This window comes from Molossus molossus, unplaced genomic scaffold (assembly GCF_014108415.1).
Source record: "Molossus molossus isolate mMolMol1 unplaced genomic scaffold, mMolMol1.p scaffold_m16_p_6, whole genome shotgun sequence".
Classification (NCBI taxonomy): domain Eukaryota; kingdom Metazoa; phylum Chordata; class Mammalia; order Chiroptera; family Molossidae; genus Molossus; species Molossus molossus.
In genome coordinates this window covers 108446704-108473357 of record NW_023425399.1, presented here as the reverse complement: position 1 = coordinate 108473357, position 26654 = coordinate 108446704, and the positions used below count along the sequence as shown (strand labels likewise).

Here is a 26654-nt window from a genome sequence, read left to right as displayed (position 1 = left end):
TCCTCATCTGAAACTTTGTGAATAATATAACCTATCTCTCAGCTTATTGTGAAACAATGAAGACAGTTTTCTCTACCATATTAGTCTAAAGATAACTTTTTTTTTTTTTTTTAGAGCATCTCCCTGAGTTGGATCTTCTTCTGTTTGCTCCTGGCAGTATTCCCAATGATGCCTGTTGTGGGACGAAAGCCAGATATCTTCCTAGTGTATGAACAATATTTTAACTTATTTTATTTTCAATACACTTGTTTTTCTCACTATGAAATATGAACCTGAACTTGATCATGAGTTTAAAATCACATGAACAAACTGGAAGTTAAAATATTAATATCAAATTAGTCATAATTCTGTCCCAGACTCTAAGAGGCATTAAGGTCCCTGTGCTGCCTCTGGGCCTTCACAAGAATGACATTGTGCCAAATTTAAAATACCGCCTCCCCACCCCACCACACCCCCACAAAAGTTCAGAAGCTTCCGTATCTTTGCATACTGGGGAATCTGGAAAAGCTTTCATATGAAAAAAATGTTCTATTGCCAAAACAAAAGGTCTGAAAGCCACTGATGTGATCTCTGTCTTGCCTTTGTGCGTGTCCATACTTTTAAGTCTTAGAAAAATGAAATTCCTGTTCTAATCTGAATGTAGATCTCCAGGGAAGAAAACTTTCCCACATTTATTACTTTAACTGTTAGAACATTCTCTATACCTTTCCTGAATTCTCCATGCTACTACTACACTTATTTCCTCTCAGTATTTCCCAAATAAATTTGTAACATAATTGGTTAACTTTGCTTTTACCTTACTTATCAAGTAATCTACTGGCTTTGTTTGTGTTTGTGCATGTGCTTGGCAAGCTAAACAATCATTATTTCATGTAACATTTTCTCTCTTATTTTCTAATTATGAAATCATCTTTGTTACTTTCTTTAGAACTCTGTATAAGCAATATTTTTGCACTTTAACCTAGTTTTTAATAGATGAGGGTTTGTCACTTTTAATTGAAGGAAGATTAACTAAATATTTTTTAAAGTATGTGATAATTTTAAATTATGTGAGATTTATAAATGAATACACTCATCTTATTTCTGTGAGAATACCAATATAGAATAGAGCAGGAATTACTCTAGGCAGTCAGTGTATTAGCCGAGCCCAGAATAATTGTATTGCATTCTAAGACCATACTAGCTAAGATATACTTTATTAGTGTTATTAAGTGCAAACATTTTGCAGCTGTCATAAACTATAAATAGTGTATGAGAAGAGGAATTCAAACATTTTCATATATTTCTGGCTTTCTATTGCTCTGTGAGCTGTTCTGTCACCTCGGAAGCCCATTTCCCTCCTGTCGTCAGCCTCTGCCTCTCTGTCTTGCTCGAGCAGTATGACACAGGTGGGCAGAATTTATATGCGTCAAGGAAAAGAAGTTGTACAAGTGGTCTCCGTTGAAATTTGCCACTTGCATATTCTAGTACAGACGAATTCAGGGTTAAAACATGAGATTTTGTTGTTTCTCTCTGCACTTCTTCATTTAAATTCCTCCGTGACTTAGTTTGTGTTGCTTTCCTCATCGCTGTTTTTGCACCTTCTTTATTTGACTCCTGGTTCATGGAGAAAGTTGATCTCTCACATCAACTCCTTTAGAAAATTACAAAGATTGGTATATGAAACATGGAAGGGTAAAATTAAAGGAAAAAGCAAAAATGTATACAACATAGCTGTAATATCCCTGTTACTCCAGGTGTGTACAGTAGAAACCTATTTGCCAATACAGTAAAATATTAAATTATGTTTTTAAAGGGAAAGGAAAAGGAAAAGCAAAAGCAAACAATCTCGATTGTGCATGGCTATTTTCCCTAAGTCAGCAGTTCTCAAACTGTGGGTCATGACCCTTTGGGGGTCAAATGACCCTTTCACAGGGGTCACCTAAGACCATCGGAAGACACATATTTCCAATGGTCTTAGGAACCGAGACACCGCTCCTCTGTCCGTCTCCAGGCGGGTCCGCCCACATGCAGACACGTCCACATACAGATACGCCCACATACGAGTACCTGGCGTGATGACATCGTCACGCCAACCCCGTCACATACACCTGTATTTGTACAGGGTGTATGTGACGGGGTTGGCGCCATACTGTATACTTATGTGGACCACTTAGGTACTTATGAGTCACAGATGTGTAGAGAGCTGCTACTGTGTTGAAGGCAGCAGTATTGGAGGAAAAACGACACTTCATGAATTATTTTATTTTATTTATTTATTTTTTTTAATCCTCACCCGAGGACATTTTTTAATTTTTTGCTCAGAACAGTGGGATGGAGAGAGAGGAAGAGAGAGAGAGAGAGAAACATCGATGTGAAAGGGACACATTGAGTGACTGCCACCCGCACGACCAACCAGGGCCGGGGACAAACTGCAACTGAGGTACACGCCCTTAGCGGGAACCAAACCCAGGTGTCTCTGTACCACAGGCCGATGCTCTAACCGCTGAGCCAAACCGGCCAGGGCTATGAATTATAATTACCGGGTAAATGTAAAATCATGTACTGAAAAATCATCAACTACTGCAAAAAAAAAATACCTGTACCATGGGAACTTAATTTGGATGCTGACTGGTTTTTTATATTCAGCTGTGGTTGATGTGAATTCTGCCCTCTTGTGATAGTAACAGGTATGTAAAAAAACAAACACACAGAATGGTAAATCATAGGAAACTTGAATGAACTATATTGACTAAACTATGCCATGTATCATCTTCTGTATTATTAAAGCTGTTGTTACATATTATTTTCATTAGCAAACCATCCCATGACAATGGATTGTGTAGAGAGGAATGTTAAGAAAATATAGTGAGGCCCTGGCCGGTTTGGCTCAGCGGTTAGAGCGTTGGCCTGCGGTCCGGAGAGACCCGGGTTCGGTTCCCGCTAAGGGCATGTACCTCGGTTGCAGTTTGTCCCCGGCCCTGGTTGGTCGTGCGGGTGGCAGCCACTCGATGTGTCCCTTTCACATCGATGTTTCTCTCTCTCTCTCCCTCCTGCTCTATCTGAACAAAGAATGAAAAAGTGTCCTCGGGTGAGGATAAAAAAAAAAAAAAAAAAAAGAAAATATAGTGAGGATTTTTTACAGTATGGTTTTACCTCAATAATTACAGTAGGAATTGAGAAACCGCAATGTGTTATTTGTTGTGAAGGTCTATCAGCCAAATCTATGAAGCTGACCAAACTAAAATGCCATTTTGATAGCAAGCATCCGAGCTTTGCCGGCAAGGATACCAACTATTTTAGAAGCAAAGCTGATGGACTCAAGAAAGCCAGACTTGACACTGGTGGCAAGTACCACAAACAAAACGTAGCAGCTGATGAAGCTTCATATTTGGTGGCACTCAGAATTGCCAGAGCTATGAAACCTCACACCATTGCTGAGGATTTACTGTTGCCAGTGGCCAAAGACATTGTTTGAGTTATGAACGGAGACGAATTTGTTACGAAATTGAATGCAATTTCCTTATCTAACAACACTGTCCGCAGAATAATAGAGACATGTCTGCTGATATCCTTGATCAGGTAATCCAGGAAATTAAATCTGCTCCACTTCCAATATTTAGCATCCAGCTTGAATCTACAGACGTTGCAAACTGTTCATAGTTACTGGTTTACGTGAGGTATATTAATGGTGGTGACTTTAAAGATGAGTTTCTTTTTTGCAAACCTCTTGAAATGACAACTACTACATGTGATGTATTGGACACAGTTGGTTTATTTCTGAAAAAGCATAAGATCTCTTGGGAAAAGGTTTGTAGAGTTTGCACAGATGGTGCTCCAGCTATGCTAGGATGTCAATCTGGATTTCAATGTTAGGTGCTGAATGAATCACTAAAAGTCATCGGAACTCACTATATGATTCTTTGGCAAATATTAGCAATGAAGACGCTGCCACAAGAGTTACAAGAAGTAATGAAAAGCATCATAAGTTCTGTCAATTTTGTAAAGGCGAGCACTTTAAACAGTCAACTGTTTTTGCAACTGTGCGAGTTGGATGTGCCAAACAATGCTCTGCTATTTCACACTGAAATGAGATGGTTGTTGACAGGAAAAATTTTAAAGCGTGTTTTTGAGCTTCATGATGAACTCAAAACGTTTTTTAATCAGAAGGCAAGACCGCAGTTCGAAGCACTTTTCAGCAATAAAAGTGAACTGCAGAAGATAACTTACTTGGTTGACATCTTTGCTATCTTGAATGAGTTAAATTTATCACTGCAAGGACCAAATGCAACATGCCTCAATTTGTCTGAAAAGATCCGATCATTTCATATGAAACTTCAGTTTTTGCAAAATAATTGGATGAAAATAAAATTTACATGTTGCCCTTCCTTACCTACTTTCTTTGAGGAACATGACATTGAACCAGACAAAAGGATGACGATGCTCATTTCTGTGAAAGAACACTTGCACATGTTTGCAGATGAAATTTCATTATACTTTCCAAATCTACCTGACACCCTATTTGCACTTGCCAGAAGCCCATTCACAGTCAGAGTTGAAGATGTTCCTGAGACAGCACAAGAAGAGTTAATTGAACTTATTAACAGTGATGCAGCGAGAACTGATTTCTCTACAATGCCAGTTATAAAATTCTGGATCAAGTGTTTGCAGTCATATCCTGTTCTGTCTGAGACAATGTTGCACCTTCTTCTTCCGTTTCCAACAACATATCTTTGTGAAACGGGTATTCCAGCTTGTTGGTTATCAAGTCTAAATACAGAAGTAGACTTGTTGTGGAAGTTGATATTTGTTGTGCTCTTGCAAAGACTGCCCCGAGAATTTCCAATCTGGTGAGAGAGAAGCAATCTCAACCTTCGCACTGACGTTGGCTTTTTATGTATAATGGAGCAATGTAGTTTTCTGTTGTTATATTTTTTTAAATTAATTAATTAATTAATTATTTTATCCTCACCTGAGGACATTCTTTCCATTTTTTGTTCAGATAGAGTGGGAGGGAGACAGAGAGAGAGAGACATCGACGTGAAAGGGACACGTCAAGTGGCTGCCACCCACACGACCCAACCAGGGCCGGGGACAAACTGTAACCGAGGTACACGCCCCTAGCGGGAACCGAACCCAGGTCTCTCAGGACCGCAGGCCAACGCTCTAACTGCTGAGCCAAACCGGCCAGGGCTTCTGTTGTTATATTAAGACTGTTACCCATGCTACACCATGCTTCAAGACAAAATTTTATTTATTTGTAATTAGAAATAAATAGTTCACAATATATAATTGCATATTGTTTTTGTAATTAATCACTATGCTTTAATTCTGTTCAGTTTGTAACAATGAAAATACATCCTGCATATCAGATATTTACATTACAATTCATAACTAGCAAAATTACAGTTATGAAGTAGCAACGAAAATAACTTTATGGTTGGGGGTCACCACAACATGAGGAACTGTATTAAAGGGTCGCGGTATTAGGAAGGTTGAGAACCACTGCCGTAAGTTACGGTTTTAAAGGTAATTCACGTGAACATATTACTGCCTGTTTTCCTTTATGATTCTCAAAGAGAGCGTTAGAAGAATCAAAACAAAAGTGATCGAGCAGTCCAGCTGGTGTGGCTCAGTCTCATCGCTGGTTTGATTCCCGGTCAAGGCACGTGCCCAGATTGTGGGCCCAGTTCCCAGTGGGGGGCATGTAAGAGGTGACCAGTCGACGTTTTGCTCATCGATATTTCTCTCTCTCTCTCTCTTTCTCTCCCTTCCTTTCTCTCTAAAATCAATAAAAGAAATAAAATAAAATAAAAAGATCGAGCATTTTCCTGGGAATTCCAGCTCACATCCTCCTGAGCATGGCCTTTTTGCTCATTCATGCTTCTCTTAACCTAACTCCTTTTCTCTTAGTTCTGTTATATTGCTGGGTTCCAGGTTCTGTCCTCAAAATAATTTCAGTTGTCCTATTTTACTTAGATTTTAGAAGGTGAGAAATAGAGCTCAATATTAGGAATCAACATTCCGTTTCCTTGATACTTACTCCTTCAACTTCAGGAACCATACTGTACCTGGTGCTCTTGAAAAACATAATTTCTTGTTTTATTACTGTACAAATGCCTCACCTCCATGCTACCTTTGTGACTGCTGAGGAAAGCAACAGGGTCAGTGACAGAAAGGAGCAGTCTGCCCTGCTAGGAATACCGTGAATTAAAAATGTAGATCGTTTCTGTATGAGTAAGTGCTCATAATAAAAAAATGTATACTTTAAATACTGTTTAGCTATCTTTTATATTGTTTTTGATACATTTGTCAAAGTCAAGATAAGAAATATGGTAGTTGGTATGCATTAAAGGTTTAAAAATCAAATTAGAGAAGGTAAAAAATACTTTAAAAGTATAAGAAGTTACAAGTAACCCCACCCCTATAATATCTTTATCCCAAGATTTTTATTCCTATTATAGCTTTGTATTCATTTTTCTACTTCATCTTGATTAAACCAAATGACTGAGAAGTTCTCTGTTAGAGTCAAATGTCTAATATTTTCATAATGCTCTGTGGTCCATTAGCATCTTAAGAAAATTTGAAATTGTGAATTGTGTTTTCAAACAGAATGGGTGCAGGCCTGCTGGTCCTTCTGCTGTCCCTGTTTGTTGTACCATCTCTCATAAAAAGAAAAGATGGTTTTGTAAGTGACAAGCTATTTTTACATCTGTTACAGGTTAGTTACTGATTGTCAACACTATCTTATACTATTGATATACCAAAATGTATCTTACGATTGTATTTAATTACATTGTTCTTAAGACGTCATCATGTTTAAGTTGCCCAGTACATACCAGCTAAAAAGAGAGTCTTCTATTTAAGATATAATATGGAAATATAATCTCTAAAAGTATGAAACAGCAGAAAGGTCAACAGAAGGCAGCTGAGAGATGCCCTGAGGGCCAGTTAAGGAGGTATGAGAGCTATCTGTACTGACCAAGAGTTGAGCTGAAAAGGCCTCCTCTAGATCGAGATTGTGTGTTGTCCTCATCTGGGCTGGGAAAAAGGTAAGCTTCTCTGACGTGAAGGCAGCCCCTGAGTATGCTCATATGAAGAATCGCCAATTTAAGACTTTAGACAATGTCCTTGAGAAAATAAACGTCACCTTGGTTGGTGGCTTTGGTGTGGTATAAAGAACAGTGAACTTTATCACTATCGAATCAGTTTCCAGTTATGTTGCATTCTACATGTGTGATTTTCAATAATAGAACTTTAGTCTGTGTTTAATCTGTAAAGTAGAGATAACATCTAATAGTGTTGTGAGAATTAGAGATTATAATGTCATACTATATAAATTGATAGGTAGATAATAATGGAAACCACATTTTTTCCTTTTAAACAATGAAAAAAACTTTTTTTTTAAAGAGAGAGAGAAACATTGATGTGAGAGAGACACATCGAGTGGTTGCCACCCACATGACCCCAACCAGGGCTGGGACAAACCAACCAAGGTACATGCTCTTAGTGGGAACCGAACCCAGGACTCTTTGGTCCACGGGCCGACGCTCTAACCGCTGAGCCAAACTGGCCAGGGTGGGAAAATATTTTTTTAACTACATCTAGCACACTGACCAAGAAAACCTTATGAGTCTAATCAAAAAATTAACTCAGAACAAAGCTGGGATAATAGAAAGTATTTCCAAGAACACTCTGAAATAATGCAACATTTAAAAGATGTCATTCTCGAAGAACAGCAGAGAACATATAAAAAGACAAGAAGTGTTTTGTCAAGGGTGCTGTCAAGCCATTGGAGTCATTTTAAATGCTACACTGACTGGCTTTTCACTGAAGCCCATAGCAGCTTTGACAGAATTCACCAGTAATACACAGTACTTTGGCAGAAGTAAATGTTTCTGAATTGCACTCTGTAGGAGCAAAGAATATCATGTGAAAATTCTTATGTACTTTGTTAGACATACCCCAAGCATAAGGTACATCTATTACAAAATTTCTCTTTATATTAACTTGATTAGTTTGCATTAATTCCTGAACTGTGTGCCATATTTTTCATTGATTCCAAGATACGCATCTTTTTACATTTTAACATATCTGAAATGAAAGTGTGTCTTACAGTGGAAAGGATCCTAGGATTGTGTCATAGCTTTATTGACAGCACTTTTTTCCTTCTTCCTTCACTAAAGATATAACAGCAAATTAAATATATATTTGGGATTTGGTGGTGAGTTTGCTAATCTGTTCTCTAAGAGGCTTTACATTGTCCACAGCCATATTTAGTGTATTTCTTAAAATGGCAATCCACTAGTTCAGGGGTCAGCAATCATTTCTCTAAAGAGCCAGATTGTAAAGATTTTAGGCTTTAGGGCCATTTAGAGTCTTTCGTAAATTTTCGTCTCTACCACTGCAGTGCAAAGGGAACTATAGGCAACATGTAAGTGAATGGGAGGGACTATGATCCAATAAAACAGTATTTCTAAAAACAGGCCCCTGGCATGTAAGCTATAGTTTACCAGCTAGTTTATGTATATTCCCTGAAGAATGTTGTACTCCTTGTATTCCAAGTACCAAGTGAGTACTCGGGCCACAGACCTGTGTTGACTGAATAAATGGATATGACTGTGAGTGAGAACCGGAGGTGGAAGGCACCAAACCACATACACTAAACTATATACACTTCACCCGCTGCATTATGATTTAGGAAAACTTTAAGGTTCCTCATGAATATTTCTAGGTAGAAACAGTGTGATAATGTATGCTGAAATACTTTTGAAAGTGTAAAATGCCTCATCTCATGCTTGTAAAGGATGACCTTGCTTAGGTTAAGACTTCTAACTCTCAGCCTTGGTGAGCTGGGCCAATCTCAGTGGCATTTTTGCCAGATCCCAGTTGTCCAAGCACTTTTTGAAATATTCTTATGAAAATCAGTCTCCCACCACCTCCTTTATTTATGTGTTTTGTATTTGTTTTCAGATGCTGGGCACAGTGCTTTCCATGTATATTGTGTATAGCACCCATAATAACCTACTTAAGAAACAAGGACTTCCTCTTTTTAATCAGATTGTTAGCTGGATAATATTAGGTAAGAGGTCAATCAAACCAAATGAGGTAACTTTACATCAAATCATTGTTAACAATTACCCATTTACATCTATATTATTATTATTGAAAGACAATTTTGTTACAGAAAAATAAAAATATTAATAAAAGGTATTCTATCTTGCTGGCATTTGACAAAGAAAATTAGAACCTTTATGAACATTCATATATTAATAGGAATTACTTGATAGACTGTTTATGACATGATAAGGCTGTATATTTATTCACATCTGATAAAAGTATGTGATTCCAGAAAACAGTATATTTTGTTTTCCACTTCCTTTGCAAATAATAAATCATCTATAACACTCTAAGACCATCAAATATCTTTTCATCAAGATTTATCCCTAGATTTAGTATCTGTTCATACGTCTTTCCTTCTCGAGTCTGTGTCATGATATACAAGTTGTTTTCTAGCTCGAACACTCCCACTGCAGGAATCCTCCCTTCCTTTCAGTTCATCCATCCATTCGCTTATCTATCTATTACTGTGGACCCAGAGGCTTGTCTTTTTCCAAGGTTTGTAATTCATTACCGTTGATATTTTGATGCTGTCATTTTCTCAGACTTAGCCAAAGAGAGAGCCTCTTCAAGCTAGCTTGTCAATAGGCCTCCTATGTTTTCCTCGGCACTTTTTAACTTTCTGGCATGAATAAGTTGTATACCTTATAAGCCTTACCTTATATCCACCCTGCCGTGGTGTGTGATCCTTTTAATGTATTGTTGAATTTGGTTTGCTGATATTTTGTTGAGAATTTATACACCTATATTCATTGGGGATATTGTTCTTCAGTTTCTTTCTTGTAGAGTCCTCTGGCTTTGGTATTAGGCTACTACGGGCTTAGTAAAATCACTTTGGAATTGTTCTCTACTCTCATTTTTTGGAAGAGTTTGAAAAGAATTGGCATTAATTATTTTTTAATTGTTTGATAGAATTTACCAGTGAAGCCATCTGGTCCTGGGCGCTTCTGTGTTGGGAGGTTTTCTACTGATTCAATCTCCTTGTTTGTTATCAGTCTGTTCAGATTTTTTTATTTCTTCCTGATTCAGTCTTGGTAGGTTGTATGTTTCCAGGAATTGTCCTTTTATTTTAGGTTATCTAATTTGGTGGCATATAATTGTTCAGTAGTCTCTTATGCTCCTGTGTATCACTATAATATCAGAGATACACAGAGTTAGGTTATTTATTATTTTTTAATATATGCATTTATCATTATAAACTTTTCTTTCAAAACTGCTTTTATAGCATGCCATAGGCTTTGGTATATTATGTTTGCATTTTCGTTTGTTTTGATATATGTTTTCTCTCTCTCTCTCTCTCTCTCTCTCTCTCTCTCTCTCTCTCTCTCTCTGTTGACCTAGGGGGTTGTTCTGGAGTGTATTATTTAATTTGTAGATTTTCCAACTTTTATCATGTTGTGATTTCTAGTTTTATACAGTTGTCTTCAGTAAAGATACTTGGTATGATTTCAGCAGTTTTCTTAAATTTGCTAAGACTTGTTTTGTGGCCCATTATATGATCTATCCTGGATAATGTTTTGTGTGCACTTGAGAAGAAGGTATGTTTTGCTGTTGTTGGGTGGACTGTTCTGTAGATTTCCGTTAGGTCTGTTTGATCTAATAGATGGTTAAGACTAATGTTTCCATGTAGATTTTCTCTCTGGATGATCTACCCATTGCTGAAAGTGGGGTATTGAAGTCTTCTACTATTATTGTATTGTTACTTGTTTTTCCCTTCAGATCTGTTAATATTTGCTTAATATATTTAGGTGCTCTAATGTTGGGTGCATATATATTTATTAATGTTATATCTTACTGATTGACCCCTTTATCATTATAAATGACCTTCTTCGTGTCTTTTTATTATTCTTGGCTTAAAGTCTATTTTATCTGATATAACTATTACTACCTTTTGCTTTCTTTGGTTTTCACTTGCATGGACTATCTTTTTCTATCCCTTTACTTTGAGCCTATTTATGTCCTTAAATCCGAAGTGAGTCTCTTGTAGACTGGGCATATATTTTGAACAAGATATTTCCTCCTTGGGATGAGGAGAGCTAGGTACCAGAGGATGGCTACCAAATGGTACAAGGCATGACATAGTTAACGCATAGGTAGGTCAGCAGAGTTTCCAGAGATCTCTTCCAGGCACTACTTTCCCACAGTCAGGCTCCAGGGAGCATTTTTCACTGACATGCTATGATCCACAAATACATTATATGTTCTGAAGCTGGTTCTAACCTTTGTCATTCAGAATGGGGACTCATTTCCCCTTTAGACCTCATCAGTCCTTTAGACAAAGGTGTAAAACGAGGATAGTAAATACAGTTTTACAGAAGAGGTCTCATTCGAACTGGCTTTTTAAATAGGAAATACTGTGTTATTTCTGTGTTAAAATATGTGTCAGGTGATGATAACCTTACTAGAACCACACCTCTGAAAAAAATTAGAAGGTATTTGTCCAAACGTATTATAAATATAACTTGCATGGTCTTAAATTTTGCTGTGACTTGACTTTGAATGCTATAACCTTTACATTTAACTTAGTAGATGTTGACTAGTAATAACAATAGCAGCTAACAGTTATTAAGCACCTGCTGTACCCAATGCACTATGCTCAGGGAACATTTTCTAGGTGAAATTGTATTTAAACTTGGCCACTTTTTACATTATCTCTACTTGACAGGTGGAAATACTGCTTACATGCCCCATGGTTAAACACTTAACAAGTGATCTTGCCAGGATTCCATCACAGGTCATCTGTCTCCATTCTCTGGGATATTTAACTCCGGGCATATTGCCATCCTAACTAGAGGAAGTAGGAAGTTACATACATTTCCATCCCCTCTCATCTGTCCTCCCACTGAAGTAGTGGCTTTCTTATGCTGTGGGAAAAGATTAGTTCATTTATTATGATTACTTTTTTAAAATATGATTTTATTGATTTTTAGAGAGAGGCTGGGAGAGAGATAGAAATATTGATGAGAGAGAAACATCAACATCGATTGGTTGTCTCCTGCACACCCCCTGCTGGGGATCCAGCCATGTGTCCTGACCAGGAATCAAACGGGAACCTCTTTGTGCATGGGTTTGACCCTGAACCACCGAGCCACACCAGCCAGGCTATTATGATTATTCTTATTACAATTCTCATGTGTGGTGAAATCCTTTTAAACTGTCTCTAATTTCCTAAGCACACTACAACTCTCAGTGAATATTTTGCAGTGGGAAAACCAGGAGGGGCGGGGTTAGAAAAAATCAATTTCTGGGGAGTAAGTGGTCTTTTGAACTAAATGCCTAATTAAGCGAAGAGTTATTGAATCTTGAAGAATATTTTTTTATTATTTATAGAACAAGTTATTCATTTAGGAGCTAATGTTATAGGGAGTGAGACTGAATGTAAATTGAGAAAATCTGAGCCAAAATTTGGTTGAAATGATGAAATGTCATTTTAATTAGAAGTAGGAAGTTTCAAATGTCTTACAGAAATGATTAGGGCAGATATAGCCTCACTGTAACGGTCACACAAACAGTAGGGTCATTTGTGATTATAGACTGTTCAGTGCTCCTGAACTCACAGGTCGTGTGCCTGGGACTGACCCTCGCGTGTTCCTTGCAGGCTCCTCCTTCGTCGTGCCCCTGCTGAGTCCCCGGAGCCTGTCCGAGCGGCTGTTCAGCATACTCGTCTCCTCCATGTCCACCTACCTGCTGCTGAGCACCGGGTACCAGCTGTTTCTAAACCTTCTGTTAGAGTGGCAAGTTTTAGATAATATGTTGGCATTTCTCTATGGGTATTTAACTTCTGGAAATGAAAAATGTTGTATAAATCTTGAGGAATAAAGTATAAATATTTTCTACTCTGTAGAAACTGTATATAACTTGAACCATAATCTTCATTTTTCTTTTTCATATTATTTTCACGGTATTATCTATTGTCTCTGTTTTTCTATTTAGTTCCTGAAGTTGCTAAAATGACATTTTACTTTAGTATTAGAAAATTCTTATTGATTACGGAGATATTTTAAGTCTCAAACATTGACTTAGAAGACTTTTAGTTCATTTTTTTATTTATGTTTTAATTGATTTTTTTTTAGAGAGAGAGGGAGAGGGCAAGAGAGAGAGAAACATCAATTAGAGAGAGAAACATCAATCAGCTCCCTCCCCTACCAGGGATCAAGCCTACAACCCGGGCATGTGCCCTGACCAGGAATTGAACCAGTAACCTTTCAGTTTGCAGGATGAGGCCCAACCAACTGAGCCACACCAGCCAGGACAAGAATTTTAGTTTTAGTTGCATTTCTTTTATGTGCTTTATATTATGCTTTGATTTATTCATTCTCTTTGAATTTAATATTTTCTTTTTATTTTTACTATTACAAGTATCATAGTCTAAATATGCCTTTTGATTCAGAAGACTTTTAATATTTTCCCAAAAGTTAAAGAATGCATGCCCTGGCCGGTTTGGCTCAGCGGTTAGAGCGTCGGCCTGCGGTCTGGAGAGACCCGGGTTCGGTTCCCGCTAAGGGCATGTACTTCGGTTGCAGTTTGTCCCCGGCCCTGGTTGGTCGCGCGGTGGCAGCCACTCGATGTGTCCCTTTCACGTCGATGTTTCTCTCTCTCTCTCTCTCTCTCCCTCTCTCCCTTCCTCCCTCCCTCCCACTCTATCTGTACAAAAAATGGAAAAATGTCCTCGGGTGAGGATAAAAAAAAAAAATTCTTCACTTGCTTTTGAATTTTATCTCCTTACTTAAATCCTTATGAGGATGAGAAATGTACACATTATCACAAACACGGAATAGAACAAACAAATTGAATAACCACCTCTCATAGTTTGGCCCAAATACAGGATTTGGTTTTAATTAGACTGAACCTAGGGATTCACCATTGTGCTGTCAATGGATTATTCCCACATTAGATGATTTTGTAAAGCCATTTTGTGTCCAAGACTTGGGTTCTTTTTTTTTGGGAAAACTCAGTTGTCCTAATTCAGAATTAGAAGGATGTTCTCAAAATCTTCCTAGTAGACCCTAACGTCCTAAGTAACCTGGATCCCAGGAGTTCTTCTATTCCCCAGATAAGAGGTGATCCAGTGGGTGCCAGACACCCTCTGACCAAGGCTCCCTACACATCCTGTCTTCATTTCTCTCTGCACAAACAGGTCTGGGCCACAGCAGTGAAGAGATGATATAAGCAACAGGGACATTTTTACCAGTTACCTGATAAGATCTTAGACGGGCTTGCTTTCCAACATAGAACTTTGAACTGTCAAATAAGACTTGAAGTCTGTCAGCATATTCTTACTTAAGAGTGATCAACATAATGAGACCCTAAAACTCTTCACCTTTTTTCCCTTTATTGGTGAAATTATAGAATAAGCAATTTAGTTATAATCAGACTCTATCAATATGTAAATGTGGATGTGAATCAGAATATATGCAGTTTTTGGTCTAGATAAGATATCAGAATATAAAATCATTTCTGTTCTAACCCACCATTTTGGAGAGACACATGAGTTGCATTAAGAGATCACACCCAGAGGTTGCCTTAGGAAGTAAATGTTTAGAGGGTCCAGAAACTTATGTATATTCTACACAGTCACTTAATAATCCATAAGCTCTTTTCTTTTTCTTTTCTTTTTTATCCTCACCCGAGGACATTTTTCCATTTTTTGTTCAGACAGAGTGGGAGGGAGAGAGAGAGAGAGAGAGAGAAACATCAACATGAAAGGGACACATCAAGTGGCTGCCACCCGCACAACCAACCATGGCCGGGGTCAAACTGCAACTGAGGTACATGCCCTTAGCGGGAACTGAACCCGGGTCTCTCCGGCCACAGGCCAACGCTCTAACCCCTGAGCCAAACCAGCCAGGGCATCTTTTTCTTTTTTTTAAATTCTCACCCAAGGATATATTTTCCATTGGTTTTTGTTTAGAGAGAGTGGAAGTGAAGAGGGAGAGGGGAGAGAGAGGAGAGAGAGAAACATAGATGTTACAGACACATTGATTGGTTGCCTTCTGCTTGCACCCCGACCAGGGCCGGGGATCAACCTGAAATAGCACAGTCTAATAATTTCAGTCAGTGCATTTTCAGTGTCAAATCAGTTTTGCAAAACAGTCCACGTGATTGTTTCACATCACCACTTTAGGTAACCTGGAGAGTTCTCTGGAAATTAGTGAATCATCAGAATTGTAGGATATTTACAAGAAATGCAGTTTTATTACTTTACAGAAAGACAGTGATAGTAATCCTAAATTCTAACAAACAGTGCATCCTTGATTTTATGAAGATTTGTTTTAAATTAGCATTTAATTATTTTTATCCAAATGGAGCTGTTGTAATACTTGAAAATAGTTCCCTTAAGTTGGTTAACTTTTCCTTCTGAAATCTTGTTTACATGATCCCTTACCACACTATAATAGGAAGTTAGATGCCTTTCAGCTCTGTTCGATTTGCAGAGACCAAACCAGCAGATTCCGATTTAGTATGATTTTATTATGTACACTGTGAGCCCATGATGACATTTTACCGGTGTTTCAGTTTATTAATTCAGATATGCAGACTTTATACAAGATATTGATTGTCTGAAGTCCCATAGGAAACTGTCTTTATCGGATTTCTTCATCTACATATTACAAAAAAAAGTAATCATCCTTTATAGTTTTTGAAAGGGCATAAATCTATAGCACTGTATGTAGAACTATAGAATTTATGTTTTTGTATTTTAGGAAAGAATAATTTCACATATAACTGCAACCATTTAAGAATTTACAGTCCTCTTCCACTCAGAGTACACCTTCTGGATTGAGTTAACCAACACGTGTTCTTTTCTTTCACCTCGCCAGTGTCCTGAGCACGAGACAGCCCTCAGGCAGAACAGCCAGTGTGCCCAGGTGTGCAGTCGCAGTCCGAGGCTGCTGCAAAATAAGGACTGTATTTTACAGTGTTAGACAGTTACTAAATGCCATGATTAAGTTATTTAAGTTGTGAATTGTGTGATATAAAGACTGACGAGAGAAAGAATTGCAGTAGGGAGCTGAGTCGGTGCCTTCCCGGACTCAAGGGGAGTTGAACTAAGTCTTAAAGCATGGCTAGCACACAGGTATTCGAAATCTTTGTCTTTCAATTATTTTTTTTTTTTTTAAAGCACTGTAAAACTAATATAGTCACATTTTGGGAGTAAGGATAAGGGGGAGATCATTTGTTAACCTCACCCCTTCCATCGATGCGGTGGTGTTTCCTTCCAGTCTTACCTCTGTATTTGTCTTTTTAGCATAATATTAATCAAAGTTCATGTGCTATTTTGTATCTTCTTTTTCCTACTTAACATTATTTTAAAAACATTTTCCCATGTGGCTCATAGGCTTCCTAACCATCATTTTCATAGATATTTAATAGTCTGTGATATGGATGCCCCTTGATTTATTTAGCCATTCCTCTATTTTTAATAATTTTCTTTATTTCCACTTTTTATGATCATATTTTGAGTTATGTTTTTATGCATATGTTTTTTACATAGTGTAGATTACTTTGTTCACTTCTCAGATGTGTAGCATTGGTGGGCCACAGGTAGGACTGTTGTTTGTTTTTACCTAAGAACAGTGCCAATTTCCAGTGGCACCATGGCCTTGGAGGGGCCTGTGTCATTCTAGTCCTCACACTATTGGCATTTTCATTTTAAAATAAGAATATCAAATGCTATTTTAACGGGTCAAAATGACCTAGCTTTGTATAACTTTCTGTGCTTGTTAAACTGATATTTTCTTGTGTTTGTATTGTCTCTTCATCCTTGGGCCTTCTAAGTCTTCTGGGCCAAGTGATGATGTGTGCTTTCTCACCCCAAATGTTCCTTCTGCCCAGTCTTTATTGCTTTAGTTTTATGATCTGTGGTAGAGTTTATTTTCTTTCTTTTGCTTTCTCATGTTTAGAAAATAGTACCATATGGAAGGAATAGAGTTCAATAGTTGAAAAAGTTGAAAGAGAAATAAAGGATTTTTTTTGCTTGTTTGCATTGGTTTGTTTGATTTTGTTTTGTGACTTCCAATTAGATAAGTAACTCACTCAACAGATGCTTGTGACCTAGGCCTACAGTGGTGACAAGACTGACACAAGGGTTGTCCAAACTAGCAGGGAGGCTCATAAGGAAACTATTAAAACGGTGTGAAGTACTGTCGCAGAGTTTTGGGGGTTACAAAAGTGGAACACTTATCACAAACCAAGGCCAGAAAGGATCAGAAAAGGCCTGTCACTGGGTTGTCTCATGAGCATTTCTCTTCTGTCCACTTTATACTCCAGCCTGGAGATGTGCCATCCTCACCTGTGGAGAGTAGGCTATTCTCTGTTCTTCACTTCGGTAGACAGTATTGCAGCAGACATCTTCCCAGGGGATTATAGTGCGAGTGTCTGATTGTGTTCTCAGGGAATTCTAGAAATGACGCTATCAGTTACAGCAGTGATTCTCAACCGTTTTCATCTCATGGCACACGTAAACTGATTACTAAACTTTTGTGGCACACCAAAAAATATATTTTTTGCCAATTTGACAAAAAAAATAGGTATAATTTTGATTCATTCACACCAGAGGCTATTGTTGTGTTGACTGTTGTAATTTTTTTTATTTGACTTTCTGAGGGAAAAGAGGTCAGTGTCCCTGACTAAATAGGTATTGCATGTTTTAAAAGTTCTTGTGGTATTCCTATACAGAGAGGATGAGTGTTCTTTTTTCATTATACGCTTGTCAACAGTATTTTTTTTTTACTTTAGGTAAATATGATAAGTGAATATGGTATCTCCCTGTTGTTTTAATTTCCATATCAGTGATCAGTAAGGTCAAACATTTTTATGTATTTATTGGCTCTTCTTTGTTGTTTTTGAGGGTTTTATGTTCTTGGATGGCAGCCATTTTTTTAAAAAACTTGGGACATTTGTCTTGCTTTTGTTCTATGTATGTTAATAATTTTAACTTGGGAATTGTCTTTTTACCTTGTTCTTAATTTTTATGTGTGTGAGTGTATATCTGTCATTTACTTTATTGATAATTTTTAAGTATCTTTACTATTTTAAACATGTCATGATCTCAAGATGTAATACATTTCCAAAAAAGATGGTGTTGGAGTTGATATTTAATGTTGCGTTTCTTTTCTACTTTTTTCTTCTGGAAAACCTAGAAAATTTCTGTTTTGTGATATTGTGCCTTAGAAATATTATTAAGATTGTTTTAATTTTGAAGAAGACCTCTCAGTATAAATTTGCATTTTAATTTAACGTTTTGTCTTTTCATTGTTACCCTCCTGCTTTCCCCCACCCACCTGTCTCGTAGGTATGAAGCCCTCTTTCCGCTAGTACTGTCGTGTTTGATGTTCATCTGGATGCACATGGAGCAGGAAATCCTGCAACTCTCTGGTGTTCCCTGTGTGCAGAAGGTAGCTTGTCAAAGTCACTGCTGCGGTCATTTGAGAATTAGAATACTCTCTATTATATAAGGATGTCGCAATGTGATTTCATTAAACCTCCTTTCTACTTAAAATTGTGTACTATTTAAGTCATTAGTAATTAATTTAATAATTAATAATTAAGTTAAGCAATTAGTATGTAAGGAAATTTTTTACTTCTAACAGAAAAGCATAATGTTATTGTTTTATGGATGGGCTTTTCTTAAAGATTATCTGAGAATCACTGATACAAGAAACATCAAGATAGGGAAGGAATGGAGGAGAAGCACTATTACCTTATTTTCCTCTCTTTACGTCTAATTTTTCTTCCTTTCGATTTATTTTACTTGGAAGAATATTTATGTTGTCATAAATCAATTCATGAATTTGATCATAGGGACATTTATGTTCCCTGGGTTGTTTTTCTCTTTCTAGTAATCCTAATCTAAAATGCTTCTTCTGTCACGTTAGTGATTGTGGTCTCAGACCAAATTTTGGACTGTTTTTCCATCACAGTATACTTTGAATTTCCTAAAAGCCAAGCAGATTTTTTTTAATCCTCAACTGAGGACATGCTTAGAGAGAGGAAGGAAGTGAGAGAGAGAGAGAAACAAACATTGATATGAAAGAGCTACACCAATTGGTTGCCTTCTGTACACGTCCCAACTGGAGCTCAAACCCACAACCCAGGAACGTGCCCTGACTGAGAATCAAACCTGCAACCTTTCAGTGCACAGGACGACACTCGCCTAACTGAGCCACTCCAGCTGGGCCAGAGCCAATCAGATCTTAAGGACATCTTTATTATCCTGAGACAGAGAGTTAAATTGATGTCTTTTGCCTTTTTTTAGAACTGATGTAATTATGAGAAACTGGTGATAGAATATTTACAGTTTTACTGAGGTCAGATAAACTGAATATTGCAGAAAAACTGTCATAGTTGATCTCTTCTTAACTGGTTCCAGTTGAGTTTATAGAGAGGAATTGATAATTTAGAATAATTAATTTTAATAAGGAAGAAACTTTATTGAAGTATATTGAATAATTACTGGTTTTTAACTTTCCATCCTGGAATATTAAAACAATACATTTTGATCAAATTTAAGTAAATGGTCAGGCTGTCCTTAATATTAAATATTAAAAATTTTAATATTAAATATTAAAATTTTTAATATAAACTTTTAAAATGAGGTTTATTGTGTCATTTTTTATGGCAGTTTTGTAACTAAAGCAGATCTTCCTTTTTCTAGAAACGAGTATTAAAGCATCCTAAGAACTTATTGGCCCAGTTACATGGAGAGTGGAGAACAGGGAAAGTCTCCGTTTAAACTTCCTCATGATTTTTCTGGGGGTGAGAGGGATTAAGCAAGAATGCACCCATCTTCTTGGAATCGAGTGACTATTTTACCAAAGACAGAAATATTTTGCTCTTTTATAGAGAGGAAATTATTACTCTACAAATAGAATTAACAGAAGAAAAGAAATAGATAAAAATTTAACTTTATTGTGCTATTTAATATCATACCATACCTGGTTTGAGAAGATCAGGACTCTGAGAAATCAGGGCTTAGAAAAGTGAAGAACTATATAGGGATTTAAAAGTGCAGCATTTATATAGGGTAGGAAAAAGCTCAATTCTCACTTTTATTACACATACAGCAATACTACAGTTCTGTTCAGTATATTATTAGAAATATTTTTGGCAGACTTTATTAAAGCGTGATTAAGCGATAGGGAAACATCGGTTGTTGATTTTGTTGTTGTTGTTAGCAAAAGGTATCTTTCTAGCAGTTGTAACTTAAAAAGTTTGCTTTGAGCGTAGAAGTAAGTGAGCTGTTACTCTGCATTCATGTGTTCCGTTCGTATTTCTCCCAGGTCACCAGTATCCATTTCTCCTACAATGCTGATACAACCCCGTTTCGACAGCTCTGTCTGGAAGACATCCGTAGGGCCTTTTTCCTTGTATCCTTTGTTTGGGCTTTTATTTACAGTTGCTACAGTCTCCCATTTAATGGAGTAAGAAGATGTGGGAGGCATTTCTGCCTATCACTTAATAGTGGTATTACCTTGGAGGACATTTAAGCCCCCTCTCAACCATAATTTTCTCATAGTTCATATTTTTATTTATTTTTTTAATATATTTTTAGTGATTTTTTTAGAGAGAGGAAGGGAGAGAGAGATACATCAATCGGCTGCCTCTTGCACGCCCCCTACCAGGGATCAAGCCCACAACCCGGACATGTGCCCTGACCAGGAATTGAACTGGGACCGCTCAGTCCATGAGATGATCCTCAGTCCACTGCGCCACACTTGCTGGGCATCATAGTTCACATTAAAAAAATTTTTTTGAAACTAGAAAGGCATAAAGAATGAAACAAATATGTGTGTGTGTATTTCTACCACCCATATATCAACAGTTAATATTTTGTCACACATGTCACACATTTAAAAAAAATTAAAACATTATAGCTAAAGTCAAAGTCTCAACTCCCAACTCCAACCTAATTTGCCTTTTTACGTGCAGTCTATACTGTAGTCATGTCATATCTGTCTCAAGGTTTTTGGATCACATCTGAGGCAATAGTGTGTGACAGTTATTAGAATTAGAAGTTTGAGAGACAGCGTGACAGAATGAAGTCTCACTTTGGGAAGGCTGGCTGACCAGCTTCAGGAAATCCACAGGGAGGTATTTCCTTTGAACCCGCCACTGCGCGGGCTGCCCCTGCGGCTGCAGAACGTCAGTGTGCCGTGCTGTCCTCCGCCTCTTGCTTCCGCCCTCAGTCTTGCCCTGTTTTTGCAGGCTCCTTCCACTCAGCACACACACATAAAACGCTGCTTTTCTTGACCCTGCATCTCCCTAAATTATAATCTCATCGTGTCTTTTCTGTTTATTTCCAAGCTCCTTGAAAGAAAAGTCTATAGTTGCTGCTACCTTTTCCTCTCCATTTATATACTTCTTGCCGCTAATGATTTATCTCTGATCCGAATAGCACACCGTCACTGGTATTTCTCTGTCGTTCACCTGAGATGTTCACCAGCTCTTCATTGTCTCCACAATAAAGTCCGAGGCTTTTTTTTTTTTTTATCCTCACCGGAGGACATTTTTCTATTTTTTGTTCAGGTAGAGTGGGAGGGAGAGAGAGGAACAGAGAGAGAGAGAGAGAAACATCGATGTGAAAGGAACACATCGAGTGGCTGCCACCCGCACAAACTGCTGGGGACAAACTGCAACCGTGGTCCATGCCCTTAGCGGGAACCGAACCCGGGTCTCTCAGGACTGCAGGCCGACGCTCTAACCGCTGAGCCAAACCGGCCAGGGCCGAGGCTTTTTATTACTGTATCACCAATCTGTATTTCCTGCTTCATTATTCACTGAATAGTCTGTAATAAGCCCTAAGCTTTTATCAAATCTATTTACTGTTTCTTGACTATGTCATTTATTTTCCCACTGTTTATCTTAAAATGCCCTCATATACTTCTACATACCATAATCTTAGTCACCATATGAGCAGTTGGAGGCTATTTTATTCATATTTATATTCTTAGTGCCCAGCTCTGTCTCTGATAAACACCATGTAATAAATGTTGGTTGGTTAGTTGATTGGTTGGCTAGATCCATGGGTACATTTAAGGCTTAAGTCACCAACTCAGTTACCGTTTTTTCAGGAAAAGCTATCATAAGTCACGCTTCATCTTCAGTGTTTCTATACCACTTCTGTCTATGTGTTGTTGGTAACAAGAAAACAGCTAACGTTTGTGGAGCCCTTTCAGTGGGCCAGGCAATATTTTAAGTACTTCACTACCAGTTACTTTTTAGATGCCAAGAGGATTAATATCTACTTATTTGTAAATTGATTTTAGAGAGGGAGGACGGGAGAAAGAGAAAGATTGACCCCCAGACCTTCGGGTGCCTGGGACAGTGCTCCATCCAGCTGAGTCACACCTGCCAGGGCAGCACCTACTTTCTATTTCAGTACGAATACAAATGTAAATTTAAGGAATTTCAAAAATATAGTTAACAGTTTCTCATGTCTCATTCTCTATTGAATTATTTTAAAACATTTATTTGTATAGTAGGCACACAGCAAGCATCTATGAACTGAAATAGTACTTCAGCTGAAATTGTCTGCTGCATGCACTATGTCTACACTCTCCTCTTGAAAGAAATCACTAGCGGCCAACCGTAGACACAATCATCCTGCTTGCTTATGTTAGAGAAGAGGAAAGTGCTAACCTTCCCAAGGATACTAGTGACTAGTGAGGATGCCCTCCCAGGTGTCATTGTTCTAGTCCACTGCCTCTTCAGCCTGGTTCTTTCTGAAGAAGGTAGGGTAGACCACTCCTTTACAGCACTTTCTGATCAAATGTACAACTGAGAAAGCAAATTGCCCTCATAGTAGAAAAGACATATCTTTTCTAAATGAAAAAAAAAAAAATGTATATGAATTCTGTCTTGTTTTGGCATTTCCTTAACTCTGTTTAGGTTTTCTTCTTAGTGACTGCATTTTTTGGAACTGGGAATATAGCTTCCATTAACAGGTAATTTTAAATGAAAACAATATATATATATATATATATATATATATATATATCTCCAAAAAGTAATGCAGATTGAGATTTTTGTACTTGCTTTTTATACCGAAGGATACGTTGTGGAGATTGGTATGTGTCGGCACATGTAAGCCTTTCTCATTCATTTTAGTGGCTTCATAATGTTCCTTGTATGCTCTTGTTTTAGTAAGTATAGATTTCAGGAAATTTGTTTAAACATCCTCTTTAGCAGACATTCTTTTAAAGTTACAGTGTGAATTCTAAAATCATTTTTCTTTATGTTGGTTCCTTAGCTTTGATCTTGCCTCTGTCTACTGCTTTCTGACCGTGTTTAGTCCTTTTGTGATGGGAGCCCTGATGTTGTGGAAGGTTCGTTTTCTTCTTTTCTTAAGATACTGATTTATTAATATGATGAACTCATTATAACAAGATTATGTAGTATTATGTGACATTAAGGTTACATATAGCCATTGTGACAAAGTTAAATAGCATGGAAAGAAGAAACCGTCTGAGACACTGCAGAACGGGAGGTGGGACCCTCTAGCCTTTACTCCAAAATATAATTAAATCTTTTTGCTTTACTCTTAAGCTCACTAAACTTCAAAAGAGTAGAAATTCTGTTTTAGTCCCAGGAAGTGCGATCAAAGGTGATTGAAACCTGTGGTGAAGCACAGTAAAGATCAAACTGCCTTGCTCCTCAAGACCTATGTTTCCCCGATCCATGCTCCCCACCCTCAAGACTGTCAGCGTGCTGTAATCTTTTCTCATCGTCCGTATGCCTAGAATGATTCATTCATTCAACAGATATGTCATTGACTGCTTGCATTCAGTAACATGCCAGGCACCAGCTGGGTGCTGAGGATACCAGTTATGACTAATTCTGGGTTCATCAGGGGTTCATACTCTCTGGTGGGATTTAATTCATGTGCTTTCCCTTTTTCTCTAGGGTCATTTAGCTCATCTTATTCTCATTGTCATAATGCCTGGCACATTTTACGTGGTTAGTACAGTCCTCGCTTTGGACTCCGAGGGGGATTGGTTCCAAGACCCCCACCCCTCTCACACGTACCAAAATCAATGGATGCTTTAGTGTCTTGTATAATGTGGTGTGGTATTTGCATGTAACCTATACACATCCTCTTGATTACTTTAATCATCTCTAGATTATTTATAATACCTAACACAGTGTGAATGCTGTGTAATTTGTTGTTGCAATGTTTTGTTTAGGGAATAATGACAAGAAAAAGTCTGTACATTTGCAGTACAGTTGCAACCATTGTAGGCCTAACTACATAGTACATATCAGCAACAGAGTAACTTCTTTTCCCCAAATATTTTCAATCCATGGTTCGTTGAAGCTGTGGATATGGAGGGCCAACTGTATGTTTAAATAAAGTAACTGATATCTGCCAAAAATCTGATTGCCTTCTGTTCAGATGACAGAAGTAATAATTATTAAAAAGATGTACCTCTTAGTAGGATTAATGTCCTTGTTTGTTTGTTTGTTACTACATTAATACAAATGTAATTTTGCCATTCTGTACCTTTCACACCTTCTTGTAATCATTTGACCATGGTCCTTAATATAATGAGTTAAGTGGAACAAACGTTTGCAATAGGTTTTATTTGGAATATGTTGATATGTGTTTTTTTTTAATTTTTAATTTTATTTTTCATTAATGTTCACCCAAGGATATTTTTCCATTGATTTTTAGATAGAGTGGAAGGGAGAGGGGGAGGGAGAGAGAGAGAAACATTGATGTGAGAGAGACACACTGATTGGTTGCCTCCCGCACGACCCCTACTGGGTTGGGATTGAACCTCCAACCCAGGTTGTGCCCCTGACCAGAATCAAACTCATGACCATTTGGTCCTTGGGCTGATGCTCTAATTGCTGAGCCAAACTGGCTGGGGTGATATTTGTTATTTTTTTATACTATTTATGCTACTGATGTAGTTTTTCTTTCTTTCTTTCTTTTTTTTTTGTATCCTCACCCGAGGGCATTTTTATATTCATCTTTCAGATAAAGCAGGAGGGAGAGAGGAAGAGAGAGATGTGAGAGAGACACATCGAGTGGTTGCCACCCATACAACCCAAAACGGGGCCAGGGACAAACTGCAACCAAGGTACATGCCCTTAGCAGGAACCAAACCCTGGACTCTCTGGTCCGCAGGCCGATGCTCTAACCGCTGAACCAAACCAGCCAGGGCTTGATGTAGATTTTTAAATCAGCTTCATCTCTGTTCTTATGTCACTGGTATCGCGGTTTTATTTAATTCATCATTTGCCCTTCACTAATATTGATAAAACTCATTAGAGAAATTGTAATATTTCCATAAACAGGAGTAACATTTATTTCAAAAAGCTTTTCAAATGCTTCGGCTACCAATGGCACCATTTGTTGTTCTTTTAAACAGATTTTTATCCCCTTTGTTCTTGTGATGTGTGCTTTTGAAGCCATTCAGTTAACTACCCAGTTATCATCAAAAAGGTAAGGAGAATGTTTAAGAACCATTGGATTTGCCCGCCTTTTAGAAATGAGAGTAAGCATTTGAGGGTATTTCATATGATTGTGGTTAAGACACTGTAACATAGATTGTTTATTATAAAAATGAGAAAAGCTACTTCACCCTTTTAGTCAGAGCTAGTTTTATTAGAGGAAATCAGTTCATTAGAGGCTCTAATAGACAAATACGCTTTCTCAGCAGTGAAATGTTATTAGAATATTATTCAAGCTAGTGAAGAGCCTCCTTACAAAACAGGAAAACATAAATGTTAAATTATTGTGGTGAATAATTTGTATGTTATAGATATAACTGTGCCTACAAAACAAGGGATCTCATTCTGTTTTGGGGGTTATTTCTTGAATATGTATTAGACAAATGTATTAAAATAATTTAATTTTGCACGGCTTGAAATTAACTTGTAAATGTCAGTTAGATACATGGTTTATTAGTCTTGAATCTACACATTTGACAAACGGAATGGAAAGCATTCTTTCTGGGTTTGGGGGAATTTTTGGAACAGTCCGTCTGAAGTAATCAAGCCTGTGGGAGAGAAGCTGTCAACTCTACTGTTAGCTTTTTAACCCATAAAATCGCCTCATCAGCACTGGACTGATCGGCCTCTCTGAAAAACCCTTGCGGTAAATGTGAAGCTTCTTAGCAGTCCCCTTATTCTTGAATCAAACTGGCATATTCAGTGCTGAAAGATGTAACTAATGTAGCATAAATTTGCATGTTCTTCATGATGAGTTTAAGCTAGAATTGGGTTCAGCATGTTATGCATGTGCCATCATAAAAAAGGAACAGATTCTTTTCTGCTGTTTTAAAAATAGTAGAAATCTGGTTTGTAGTTTAATTTTGTATATTTTTGCAGGATATTTACATAAATTTAACATTGAAAGTATTTATACCTTGTCAGTGTCACACAGAAGATAGTTACTTAGATGCAATAAAACTGGTAGTAATAGGTACTTTCTTGCATTTATTAATAGATACATTTTTTAGAAGAAATTTTAATGTTTAAATCAAAAGAGCTGGAAACATATGAAATGAGAAATAGAAAGCTCATGAAAATGTGTGTATGTATGTATA

The 26654-nt window shown here is 37.5% G+C and overlaps 1 protein-coding gene across 4 annotated transcripts in view; it reads left to right on the top strand.

The window, feature by feature from the left end:
- Positions 1 to 26654, top strand: part of PIGN (phosphatidylinositol glycan anchor biosynthesis class N) — an 85342-nt gene that overhangs the window by 43615 nt on the left and 15073 nt on the right. For 3 of the 4 annotated variants that reach the window (XM_036245378.1, XM_036245375.1, XM_036245377.1), the window contains 9 exons: positions 115 to 206; positions 6592 to 6700; positions 8953 to 9061; positions 12698 to 12833; positions 18395 to 18497; positions 20382 to 20468; positions 22990 to 23045; positions 23351 to 23426; positions 25476 to 25549. In XM_036245378.1, the coding sequence (XP_036101271.1) occupies positions 115 to 206; positions 6592 to 6700; positions 8953 to 9061; positions 12698 to 12833; positions 18395 to 18497; positions 20382 to 20468; positions 22990 to 23045; positions 23351 to 23426; positions 25476 to 25549 (842 nt within the window). The remainder of the gene's footprint in view (positions 1 to 114; positions 207 to 6591; positions 6701 to 8952; positions 9062 to 12697; positions 12834 to 18394; positions 18498 to 20381; positions 20469 to 22989; positions 23046 to 23350; positions 23427 to 25475; positions 25550 to 26654) is intronic. The other variant, XM_036245376.1, reaches the window with a different exon arrangement.